The sequence below is a fragment of the Doryrhamphus excisus genome, linkage group LG21 (genome assembly GCF_037039965.1).
Source record: "Doryrhamphus excisus strain RoL-2023G ecotype Guam linkage group LG21, RoL_Dexc_Guam_v1.1, whole genome shotgun sequence".
NCBI classification, from domain to species: Eukaryota; Metazoa; Chordata; class Actinopteri; order Syngnathiformes; family Syngnathidae; genus Doryrhamphus; species Doryrhamphus excisus.
This window is the reverse complement of record NC_136377.1, coordinates 12096284-12109631: the sequence shown is the minus strand read 5'-3', so window position 1 is coordinate 12109631 and position 13348 is coordinate 12096284. Positions and strand designations below refer to the sequence as shown.

Genomic DNA, 13348 nt, shown 5'->3' with positions numbered 1-13348 from the left:
TGTTTGCTGGTCCTTGAATGTATCATCAAATTATACTGTACATACATAATAAGATGAATAATAATACAGTAAAGTCTCGTTATATCGATATTCTCGGAAGTCGGAAAAAATACCGATATAACCGGACTATCCATATATCCGATCCTGCGCCGAACTGCATTAAAAGTGGGCGGATCTTTGATATGGCATGTAATTTTCTCGAGTTCATGGATTGCGTATCTAGCATGCTTTTGTACTACAATACATTTTGTACTACAGTAAATAAAAATAAACTTACGCTGTAGTGATTACCGGTTACCGGGACATAATTCACCCCGGAACATAATTCACCCCGGAAGTAGGTGTTGCCACCCGGAGGGGTAGGCGCGAGGGACGGGTGTTTTCCGCTGTGTGTGCTGCACTCTGGTGGTGGAAGTGTGAAAAATAAAGTTGACTGGAAGCAGCCGTTCGCCGTGTTCTTTTTTGGTATTGAAATCCTTAAGCAAAGATTGATTTAAGCTGCTTTTGTATCGATATAAGCAGACCAAATTGGCTGGCGGGAGATGAAAAGGGCATCCTAGTAACCGGATTATCATAATAACCGTGTATCGTACTAACGGAGCTAATTATATCATAAAAGACTAGTAACCGGGAAATGAAAATAGTATCGTAATAAGTAGTAATTCGTTTTAACCGATATCGATATAACGAGACTTTACTGTAATAAGATGTTGTGTTGAAAATCTGACTAGCTAGCCCACTGCTAATGCTATTTATATATTTCTCGTCTTCGGGTTTAATCACATTGATACAACCCCCCCCCCCCCAAAAAAAAAAAAAAATCAGCCAATATTTTACTGCTTAAAATGTCCAAGATACTGTAAGTATTGTGTGTTATCATGAATGTATTTAAAATCTTGTTGGTTTTTTTTATGTGTTTCGATAACGGTATAGGTGGATCCTGTTATGTGCAGTAATGAGCTCTTTAGAACGCACAGACTAGAGATGTTTAAATTGAATACAGTATTTGAAGAGCACTTGAGGGAGTATAGTGAATTTTCAAGGCTCATCAGTCAAAACGGCAGCCAACGCAGCTATGTGAACAACGGTGGAAGACATCGGATTCATGGAGTGCTCTCTCACTCACCTGGACGTCCTGCGAGAAAGCCATGACCAATGTACTCTCACATCCAAAGTCTCCTTAAAGAAAACATCTCATCCTCTGTAAGTTGATATAAGTTCTCTTGAAAGACTGAGTCAAATGTGTTTTTCATCTAAATTAAGGTCCTTTTTTCACATCAAACGGTGCATGGAGCTCAGCCAGAACGGCGAGATGTTCTACCTGGTGCACAGCGAGTGAGGCTCCATGAAAGCGAGGGAAGTTTATCAAGGGACAAAGGGTGAAAGAGTGTTGGGAGTCCAAGCGACAACGGTGTGTGAAGCTCCATTACACACACCCAAGGAGACTGCATGGAAGGTGAAGAGGTTTAGCAGGGTAAGGGGTCCTCATGTAGCCCAGAAATGGTGCATGGAGCTCGGACAGGCCAGAGGGGCAGTGGGGAAGTGGGCCTGAAAAGTGGCATTGAAACTACCATTCATTCATTCATTCATTTTCTACCGGTATGCCGGAGCCTATCCCAGCTGTCTTTGGGCGAGAGGCGGGGTACACCCTGGACTGGTCGCCAGCCAATCACAGGGCACATATAGACAAACAACCATTCACACTCACATTCATACCTATGGACAATTTGGAGTCACCAATTAACCTAGCATGTTTTTGGAATGTGGGAGAAAACCGGAATACCCGGAGAAAACCCACGTATCACCGAGGTTGGAATCAAACTCGGGTCTCATAGCTATGTGGCCTGTGCGCAAGCCACTTGTCCACCGTGCAGCCTCGAAACTCCCAATCTAAATTTAAACATTTTAACAGATTGTTGGCGGCACGGTGGTCGTGTGGTTAGCACGCAGACCTCACAGCTAGGAGACCAGGGTTCAATTCCACCGTCAGCCATCTCTGTGTGGAATTTGCATGTTCTCCCTGTGCATTCCAAAAACATGCTAGGTTAATTGGCGACTCCAAATTGTCCATAGGTATGAATGTGAGTGTGAATGGTTGTTTGTCTATATGTGCCCTGTGATTGGCTGGTGACCAGTCCAGGGTATAAGCAGTAGAAAATGAATGAATAATAGATTGTTCTTCCTGGTGATTATTATAAGAACATTATAAGAACATTGAGTATGGATCCCAAATTGATTTTTAATGTAAATGTTTTCCAACAAATCCTAGTAGTAAACGGCCATATTGTTTGTGCGGTATATCTCATTAGCATCTCCAACTTTCACTCCCCAAAAGGTGTCGTAAGCAGTGCTGGGTTTTGATTGGTTGTTGGTTACAATGACATCAAAGAGGATGCTGCTACAGAAATGAAGAAAGGACATGAGAAGATGCCAAAGCTTCATTGTTCATGAGTGGACAACATCAGTCCCGTGTAGGTATCTACAGTACGTTTTGTTGTTGGTCATTGGTGTGATTTAGGGTGGATCAGCATGGACAGTATAATACTGATGTTTTTCCAGATGCTGCGGTCATGAACGTGTCGTCTGAAGTAAACCCTACATGGATGCTGCATGAACACGTGAAGGTTCTGCTGTCCATGCTGCCATGTCTTCTGTTCCTGTACATCAACGGGGTCATGCTGGTGACGCTGCTGAGAAAGCCTCACATGCTGGAGTCCCCTCGCTACATCCTCTTTGGACACTTGCTCCTCAGCGACTCCCTGCAGCTGCTGTCCACCATGTTGCTGTACATCTTTGCCGTTACCATGGTCACCATTGTCAGTTATTTGTGTAAGATGGTCATACAGCTGGCGGCCATCACTTTGAAACTTTCCCCTCTCAACTTGGCCGTGATGTCGCTGGAGCGCTACGTGGCCATCTGCTTTCCGCTCAGGCACGCAAACATTGTCACCATCAGGACGACGCGCATCGCCATCGTAGTCATGTGGTCCATGGCCTCCTTGGACTCGTTCATCCAGTTCTTGCTCTTTGTCAGGCTGGAGAACACCAGCTTCACCGTGTCCCAGTACTGCAGTAGAGAGAATGTGTGGCGACTGAAGCTATATAATACAATAGACACCATCTTTACTATACTTTACTTTGTGGTAGTGAGTATAATTATCTTCTATACGTATATCGCTATCATTTGTGCCGTCAGGTCGGCGTCCACAAACGTTCCGAATGCCAGCAAGGCCCGGAAGACGGTGATGCTGCATATGTTTCAGCTATGCCTGTGTCTCACCTCCACGCTCTTCAACATGATCAAATCAGGTAGCCCCTTGAACTTAAATCCTAGTCTTCATTTTAAGTACGCTCTCTTTTTAGGCCTCCTCATCGTCCCCAAATGTTTGAGCCCGCTCGTATACGGGCTCAGGGATAAGACCTTCAAACATGCCTTTAAGTACTATTTCACTTTTGGTTATAAAAGCAGCATTCAGAAATGATTGTGTTATGTTTATTTGTCTGCTAGAATGATGCTAATTCAATAATTTCTCCTTAAAGTTTGAGAAAGAAACGGTTATTTGCTGATTTTAACCAACTCATACTGCATTTTTCTTAATAAACACTGTAATAATGTATGTTTTTTAAATAAATACAATAATTGATGGTAATGTTCTGACCACTTTTTCTACTTCTGCTTGTGTAGTACCATATTTACCTCCAGTATATTATCATACTTTGTGTAATTTTAATATGAGTGGTCAGAATACAGAATGTTTTTATTAATTACAGTAGTACCAAAAAAAAAACTAATATCACAATTTTGTTATTTAAAGTTAAAAGATTTTATCTTGAAATGACACCTAACTGAGGGAACACAATGTTTGGCAGTATTCTCCAGGATCCCATGGTACCTTCTTGCATCATTAATTATGGATGTAAACATGTTTACATTGAGGAAATCAACAACAAAAGGCAATATTCCGATCACAATGGATAAAAGTAAATTCAAAAACAATTCTATGATATTTACATTAAATGTTTTACAGTCCCTAATTTACATGGGTTTTTAGTTATTGCAGTAGTGACTGTTTTGTTTTGTCATTAATGTGAATACATAACTCTTGCACGAGCAGCTAGGAGACCCAAGTTCGATTCCACCCTCGGCCATCTCTGTGTGGAGTTTGCATGCGTGGGTTTTTTCCGGGTACTCCGGTTTCCTCCCACATTCCAAAAACATGCTAGGTTAATTAGCGACTCCAAATTGTCCATAGGTATGAATGTGAGTGTGAATGGTTGTTTGTCTATAGTATGTGCCCTGTGATTGGCTGGACACCAGTCCAGGGTGTACCCCGCCTCTTGCCCGAAGACAGCTGGGATAGGCTCCAGCACCCCCACGACCCTCGTGACGATAAGCGGTAGAAAATGAAGTCTTAAGTATCCATCCATCCATCCATCCATCCATCCATCCATCCATCCATCCAACACTGCCTGTATTGGGAGTGAAACCAAGCCTTATTCCGATTTGTGAAAGTATATCCATCTTTTTTTGCATTTATGTCTGTGTATGTGAACTATATCCTCCCCAATATTCCTCTTCCCGTCAGTTGTTTCCCTCATGGCCAGGTCAATTTCAAGAAGAAAGCGGAATGCTGAGAGAAGACATCCCTGTTTGACGCCCATCCTGCAGACTTCAAAGCTCTGGGAAAGCTGGCCTGCATGCATGACTTTATACAAGGTGCCATCATATGAATTCTTAATAGGGTTTATGATCTAGGTGGGGATTACGTTCATCGGTATACTGTTCAGGAAATAATTGCGCTAATGTACGGTCCAAAAGACCAGATATCTATGGTTTGTAAGCTGCTATACATTCTATACGTTACCTGATCCTTAGTTCTTAGTCTTTATTTCAGGCATTCTTTCTTTTTAGGATAGTTTTTTTTCCCCCCACAAGAGTAGTTTCTGTGTTGTTCCTAAACATTCTATCCAATTCCTTTTATCTCAGGGTAGCAGTTAGTCCTCTGTGGTGACCAATCCAACTACTGATGATTATATTTTTGGGGAATTTTTTTATCTTTTTCACTATCTCGATTCAAACAGTATATTGTTGGCTCATGTTTGTCATTTACATGTTATTCATTTTCTGGGTGAAAATAAAGGAATGTGTTGAAAAATCGAGAAGCAAATCGGAGTTAAAATAATGGCACCATAATCGTCCCTTGGCGCTTGGCGCTTTGAATTTTGCGACTTTACTATATCGTGTTTTTTTCAAAAATACAGTCGGCCCTCACTATATCAGAGTTGGAATATCACTATCATTATACAGTAAAGTCTTGTTATATTGATATCGGTTAAAACGAATTACTACTTATTACAATACTATTTTCATTTCCCGGCAAATTTCTAGTCTTTTATGATATAATTAGTTCCGTTAGTACGATACCCGGTTATTATGATAATCCGGTTACTAGGATGCCCTTTTCATCTCCCGCCAGCCAATTTGGTCTGCTTATATCGATACAAAAGCAGCTTAAATCAATCTTTGCTTAAGGATTTCAATACCAAAAAAGAACACGGCGAACGGCTGCTTCCAGTCAACTTTATTTTTCACACTTCCACCACCAGAGTGCAGCACACACAGCGGAAAACACGCGTCCCTCGCGCCTACCCCTCCGGGTGGCAACACCTTCCCTATCGATAGTTCCGGGGTGAATTATGTCCCGGTAACCGGTAATCACTACAGCGTAAGTTTATTTTTATTTACTGTAGTACAAAATTTATTGTAGTACAAAAGCATGCTAGATACGCAATCCATGAACTCAAGGAGAAAATTACATGCCATATCAAAGATCCGCCCACTTTTAATGCAGTTCGGCGCAGGATCGGATATATGGATAGTCCGGTTATATCGGTATTTTTTCCGACTCCCGAGAATATCAATATAACGAGACTTAACTGTATTATGTTTTTTCCAAAAAATAATTAATAAATGACCGCTGTATTGTGTTTGACTATAGCACATTATTAGTAAAAAAAAAAATACTGAAAGTAGGGCTGTCAGTCAATTAAAATATTTAATTGCATTGCACGTCCATAGTCTATAGTTAATCGCATTCATTTAATCAGAGATGCACTTTGAATGGTTGTTTGTTTATATGTGCCCTGCCATTGGCTAGCGATCAGTCCAGGGTGAACCCCGCCTTTTGCCCGACGACAGCTGGGATAGGCTCCAGCACCCTCACAACATTAGCATTCACACTGTATGGAGACTGGCTACCAAGCTAGCAGCACGAGTTGACATACCATGGCTGAGGTCGAGTGGATGGAAACGTTTGTGACGTCTTTGTCCTTCTCCCCCACTCTGTTTGAAACACTTTCTTATGTTTAGAATAAGTAAATTAGAGAGGCTAACTAGTTAGCTTGGTAGCTTGCTATGCTAGCAGTGGCCATCTGTTATGTTAGATCCCGTTGCCTGTACAATGAGATGTACACAAAGAATAATAGGAGCGTAAAAGTGACTACTGGTGTGTTATTTCATGTCTACAGGCCTATAATAATGTTAAAATTCATATTTAGGAAGTCATAATCAGGTTTTCAGTGCTTTATGAAAATACTCAATCATACTTCACTTATCGTGCTCGGGTCTGAAATTGAGAAATTAATTAATTAATAAATTATTAATTATTAATTAATTAATTAATTTCTCAATTTCAGATTAATTAATTAATTAATTAATTAATTAATCTCAAATTAATAATTAATCTCAATTAATTAATAAATTATTAATTATTAATTAATAAATTATTAATTATTAATTCATTAATAAATAAATTAATAATTAATAAATTAACAATTAATAATAATAATAATAATAATTAATAATTAATAAATTATGCTGGTTGTCATTATAATGATTGAATATGGCCTATTATTAGTTTACAAAAAAAGTATTCATATTAAAGCAACAATTATCAAGCATTTTCAAGCATAAAAATGTAAGCGAACTAAAATCGTATCCAGCATTTGCATTTTGATCTGACAAATCTTAAGTAAGTTTAATCAAATGTAGAATTGCTATAACTTCTGCTTGGACATTAATTCTATGGCAGATGTTTGACTCCCATGAAAAAACAGACATACAAGTGACATTGGGGACACTGGGAATCGTTGTATTGCAAGTTTTACACCCAAGACACTGAAGATGAAATTCTCCGCCACCTAATAGAGGTCTGAAGGACCATCCATCCATTTTCTATATCGCTTATCCTCACGAGGGTCGCCGGGGTATGCCGGAGCCTATCCCAGCTGTCTTCAGGCAAGAGGCGGGGTATACCCTGGACTGGTCGCCAGCCAATCACAGGGCACATACAGCCAAACAACCATTCACACTCACATTCATACCTATGGACAATTTGGAGTCACCAATTAACCTAATTAACAAACACAGAAAACCCACATACGAGGAGAAAATGCAAACTACACACAGAAATGTCCAAGTGCGGAATCGAACCCGATATCTGAAGGACCACTCTGTTAAATATCACCTCCCTGTACGTGTTTGTTAATTTCCAATTATTAATAACTTTTGCTTAAATAATTATTGCACACTATCACTATGTTGGTCTGGTATGTGATATTTTTATCTGTAATTTCTGGTCCTAATAATCGGTGATCAATAAAGGAAAATCTTGAAAATTATCAGGAGTGCCCAAACTTTTTCATACCACTGTATGTCATCGTGTAGCATGTAATATGTATGTATAAAAATATATATATTTTAAAATTCCATGAAGATCTTTTCATGAAGCTCCTTGCACCCAACTTTGATGCCCCAAGAGCGTGCAGGCGGAGCTGAGTTTTGATTGGTTGTTGATTAGAATGACATAGATGATGTTGCTGCCACACAAAGGATGAAAAGCCATGAGAAGACACCTAATCTTCATTCAACCTCATGGACTTATGGACTTATTGCATTAGCGCAACATAAGATTGATCAATAAGAATAACGTTGTTGTTTCATTTGAATTCATGACGAGGGATGCTGTGGTCATGAACTCATCGTCTGGAGTAAGCCATGTGACGTTCCGGATGTCACCAGCGAAGGTTCTGCTGTCCATGCTGCCATGTCTTCTGTTCCTGTACATCAACGGGGTCATGCTGGTGACGCTGCTGAGAAAGCCTCACATGCTGGAGTCCCCTCGCTACATCCTCTTTGGACACTTGCTCCTCAGCGACTCCCTGCAGCTGCTGTCCACCATGTTGCTGTACATCTTTGCCGTCACCATGGTCAGCATGATCAGCTACGTTTGCATGCTGGTCGTACAGCTGGCGGCCATCACTTTGAAACTTTCCCCTCTCAACTTGGCCGTGATGTCGCTGGAGCGTTATGTGGCCATCTGCTTTCCGCTCAGGCACGCAAACATTGTCACCATCAGAACGACGCGCATCGCCATCGTAGTCATGTGGTCCATGGCCTCCTTGGACTCGTTCATCCAGTTCTTGCTCTTTGTCAGGCTGGAGAACACCAGCTTCACCGTGTCCCAGTACTGCAGTAGAGAGAATGTGTGGCGACTGAAGCTATATAATACAATAGACACCATCTTTACTATACTTTACTTTGTGGTAGTGAGTATAATTATCTTCTATACGTATATCGCTATCATTTGTGCCGTCAGGTCGGCGTCCACAAACGTTCCGAATGCCAGCAAGGCCCGGAAGACGGTGATGCTGCATATGTTTCAGCTATGCCTGTGTCTCACCTCCACGCTCTTCAACATGATCAGCTCTGGCAGTCTGTTGTACATAAAAGCTGACATGGCTCTTCATTTTCAATATACTCTTTTTTTAGGCCTCCTCATCATCCCCAAATGTTTGAGCCCGCTCATATACGGCTTCAGAGATAACGCCTTCAGACATGCCTTTAAGTACTATTTCACCTTTGGCTACAAAAGACACGTACAGCAGTCACCTTGAGGTGAAATGCTAATAGAGATTTTATTCCGTTACTACGTACTGTATTTACAGTATGTAATATCCTTGTACTGTGTGAGTGGTTCTGTACAATATTTTTTCCTTGAATTACTTATACAATAGCAATTATTAGTTAATATTTCATAATATTACCAGAAAAACACACATGCGGAAAATAATGTATTGTTATTAGTAATAGGATTCGTAGCAGCAGTAGTAGTATCGAAGTATTATATTTTCTGGCTGTAAATGACAGAATAAAGTGTTGTGTTGTGCTGTCCAGCAGCATAGTCATAACTGTAAAAGTGACCTGTTCACTTTACTACTGTACAATAGGATCCTGTTGTTCTCCTGTCTGCATGGGGTTCTCCTGTTGTGATTGTGTTGTATTTTATCTTATTTATCTCACCCGTTTGATTATAAAAGTGTATCTTGAAATTTTGACTGGTACTGTCTGAATATACCTTCCAGAATAACAATAATTAGGGTTTATGATCTTTGGTGGGGATTACATCCAACACCAAGATCAAGACCAGGATTATCAGGAATGTATGTGGTCACAGTTCAATATTTTCTTCTTGGAATTACTTGTACAACAAGTTATTATTAGAAAAAAGAAAACACATACGGGAAGGAATATCAAACCTACTAATTATTATCTGAGCTTTTTATTTTGTCATTTAATACTAATAATAATTCATACACCAGTGTGTGCAGTACTGGAGCATTTAGAATTATATTACATTACGTTATTATTATTATTATTTTAATTGTAAATATAAAAAAACATATAAGAAGGAAGTGTAAAATTATTAACAATTAATTAATGTATTTCTTTGTTTTATTTTGATTTTTTTTTACATTATTATTTTATACAGGGAAGATGTGTAAATACTAAAATCATGATATATTAATTAATCTATTTATTTGATGTCATGAGGAATTTTTATTGTATTATTATGAATAGTAGTACTTGTAGTAGTACTAAATGACTGCCATAAATATTAATCAATCCATTTATTTGATGTCACTTTGACGGTTAGTATTTTTTAATACACATATATAAGTATATTTATATTTATATTTATATTTATATTTATATTTATATTTATATTTATATTTATATTTATATTTATATTTATATTTATATTTATATTTATATTTATATTTATATTTATATTTATATTTATATTTATATTTATATTTATATTTATATTTATATTTATATTTATATTTATAGATAAGATATGCATGGTTGTGAAGATTAAATATATGTAAACATTCATTAATTTTCTACGGCTTATCCTCATGAGGCTCGCTGGGGGAGGGGGGGAGGGGGATGCAGCCTATCCGAGCTGTCTTCGGGCGAGAGGCGGGGTACACCCTGTATGTGCCAGCCAATCACAGGGCACATATAGACAAACAACCATTCACACGCTAACCACTCAACCACCGTGCAGCCTGTATGTAAAGAAACAAATGGAAATTCTGAAATTGTTAATTATTGTTTCCTTATCAGCTCCAAATACCCATTCATCTATTAATAATGTTGGGTAATTTTTCATGATTTTATTTTATGTATCTCATCTTATCTTTAACAATATATGACTTTAACTTTATATGACTTTAACAATATACTGCATTTGCAAAAGACCCAAGCCAAATGTGCCCACTTCCTGTTTTATCCAGCAGATGTCCTCATTAGTACGTATTTGCGGTGGGTCCTCTGTGGTGCACTAACAGGTCTCCATACTGAATAGCACCTGCATTCTCAATAGCAGGAGTTTAGACCTTTCTTGTCGCATTCCAGATGGACACATATAGACTGTCCGTGCAGGGAGAGGCCAATTTAAGTGAGTCAACAGAGAGCGACGTTCCTGCCCAAGGAATAAAAGAAGCGTCTGAGCAGAAAGTGGACTAATTTAACCAATCTTTACTCTGTCACAAGCCTCAAGCCCTCTCAGCACCTCCTTGGCCTCCGCCAAAGAACACTTGAAGGGTTGAAAAACATTCCAGAAAGTGAAAAGTACCTGGTGACAGGGTAGAAAGAAAAAGGTTGTTGTCATGATCACAAACTCCTTCACATCTTTCACCCGGAAAATGTAGTTACTTTCCATTCTTTCCATACTCACACAGTTTATACACAACATGTCTCATTTTCTCTTCTCTTCATTACTACATAGCAAAAATGGAGTCTCTGTATGAGTGCATATCCATCTTATATACTATTATGTTACTTCCTTTACGACCTGCAGTGTTTCAATGACCATATTAGTCAGCACTCGTGCATTTCATTTGCTTCAGTCCTTGTTTGCAACTTGCCAGAAATGTCTACAGGGCTTTGAAAAGTCCAATTACATAACAAGCTGGTGATGAAGTAACAATGGCACTCTAACGTGTGACGGTAAAGGAATGCACGAATGCAACAACCTCACTGATAATTCCCCTGCAATTACTACTGGGTAATTGTATCCCCAGTGGTTCTCCAACTCAAATGAAAGCACTGACCTGGTTAGCTTTCTGTCAGCAGGAGGGAGCGCCGCCTGTACCCCAACCCCCACTCCATCTCACCCACATGCAGGCGTTTAATGAGACTGCAATATGAGCACCAACTTTTGCCATTTTAAACTTGAATTTGTCAGGGAAAACGTCTCGCTGGTGGCTGCACGACTGCATGCCCATATGCACCTCAGAGGGATTCTTATATCGCTGAATAAGCGATTATCAAACACTATTAACTTTTAAACCCAACCTGTCAAGTTGAGTTCCCATTATGCTCGATGTCTTTGATCTGACATCAGATATGAATAGATGATTAAGATGATTAAATAGTAGTTGCTGCCATTGTGCATTCCACTGAAATGTCCCTGACCTGGTATAGTGGTAGTAATGTCTACACATATACCACTGCGCACAGTGCGCTTCGCCTGCGCCAAGAATAGACCACGTTGGAGCTAGCGAGCTTTCAGCGCACCTTTGCCGCACTGTTTTGTCGCAACATTATCACTGCGCCGAGCTGAAAATGTGGACACCTCCCCCTGGTGCGCAGCCCAGTCTACAAAATTACCAAATTGGCTGCGCACAATGGTGCGCCAGCCTTGTGCTACCTTGTGCTGCGCAATAAAACAACAAAAAACCGAACAGAACCACGAACGCCAGCATGTACATATGAAAAACAGTGATTATTGCAAGCGATAAAAAGATATCTGAATACAACACAATTAAATACATGTATTTGTACGCTTGTGTCTTCGTTTGGAATAGGTGTGTATGCTATGTCAGTTGGTTCTTCTGTTGCAGGCATGTGTTTGGCCAGCTATGTGGGGCGGGTTGAGCATGACCTGTGAACCAGGAAGTGCGGGAATCGGTGTGGGTGCTGCACTCTGGTGGTGGAAGTGTGAAAAATAAAGTTGACTGGAAGCAGCCGTTCGCCGTGTTCTTTTTTGGTATTGAAATCCTTAAGCAAAGATTGATTTAAGCTGCTTTTGTATCGATATAAGCAGACCAAATTGGCTGGCGGGAGATGAAAAGGGCATCGTAGTAACCGGATTATCATAATAACCGGGTATCGTACTAACTGAACTAATTATATCATAAAAGACTAGAAATTTGCCGGGAAATGAAAATAGTATCGTAATAAGTAGTAATTCATTATAACCGATATCGATATCACGGGACTTTACTGTATTTCAACTTTTCTGTCCCGATTAGAGCGTGCAGGCCTCACAGCTAGGAGACCTGGGTCGATTCCCCCCACGGGCATGTCTGTGTGGACTTTGCATGTTCTCACCGTGCATGCGTGGATTTTCTCCGGGTACTCCGGTTTCCTCCCACATTCCAAAAACATGCTAGGTTAATTGGCGACTCCAGATTTGTCCATAGGTATGAATGTGAGTGTGAATGGTTGTTTGTCTATATGTATGTCCCCTGTGATCCCCTGTGACAGCTGGGATAGGCTTAAGCGTCAGAAAATGAATGAATGAAATGTAAATAAGTGAAAGGGAATAAGGATTTTATGTTTAATTGTAATGTTACATTGTCCTACTATATTGTTGCACAGTATTTATACATTACAAAAAAATATTATTTTCTTTGGCAAAAAAAAATAGTTTTGTATTTTATTGTGATTGTAATCATGATCAATGATCTATGATAAAATCATAGAACCACTGAGTGAGCTTGAAAAATGATAAGTAAAAAGTATAGGTGTCGGCTACTGTCCCTGTAAGTATTTACTTGGTATGAGATCGATAGCAAAAACGTGCAATATTGTCCACCCCTATTAATCAATTGATATTGGGTTTCAACAGAGATGACGTAATGTGAATACTAATGGTTTGTTCCTCCGTGTGGGGTGTGTTGCTGTGGACTCTCGCTAAAACCATTGACGACATTG

General features: G+C 39.5%; 2 protein-coding genes across 2 annotated transcripts; both read left to right on the top strand.

The window, feature by feature from the left end:
• Nucleotides 1-2327: 2327 nt before the first annotated feature.
• LOC144894576 (odorant receptor 131-2-like) lies at nt 2328-3548 on the top strand. Its single transcript, XM_078787813.1, has 2 exons — nt 2328-2471; nt 2560-3548. The coding sequence occupies exons 1-2, from the start codon at nt 2420-2422 to the stop codon at nt 3480-3482; spliced, it is 975 nt and encodes a 324-aa protein (XP_078643939.1). The 5' UTR covers nt 2328-2419; the 3' UTR covers nt 3483-3548.
• A 4462-nt stretch (nt 3549-8010) lies between these two features.
• LOC131138292 (odorant receptor 131-2-like) lies at nt 8011-8955 on the top strand. The gene has a single exon (XM_058087104.2). It carries the CDS (start codon nt 8011-8013, stop codon nt 8953-8955), a length of 945 nt encoding a protein of 314 aa, XP_057943087.2.
• Nucleotides 8956-13348: the final 4393 nt, after the last annotated feature.

Coding starts and splice junctions, on each gene's coding strand:
- LOC144894576 (XM_078787813.1), top strand. CDS start 2,420: ATGAGAAGATGCCAAAGCTTCATTGTTCATGAGTGGACAACATCAGTC. Junction 2,472..2,559: donor GTGGACAACATCAGTCCCGT/GTAGGTATCTAC, acceptor ATGTTTTTCCAG/ATGCTGCGGTCATGAACGTG.
- LOC131138292 (XM_058087104.2), top strand. CDS start 8,011: ATGACGAGGGATGCTGTGGTCATGAACTCATCGTCTGGAGTAAGCCAT.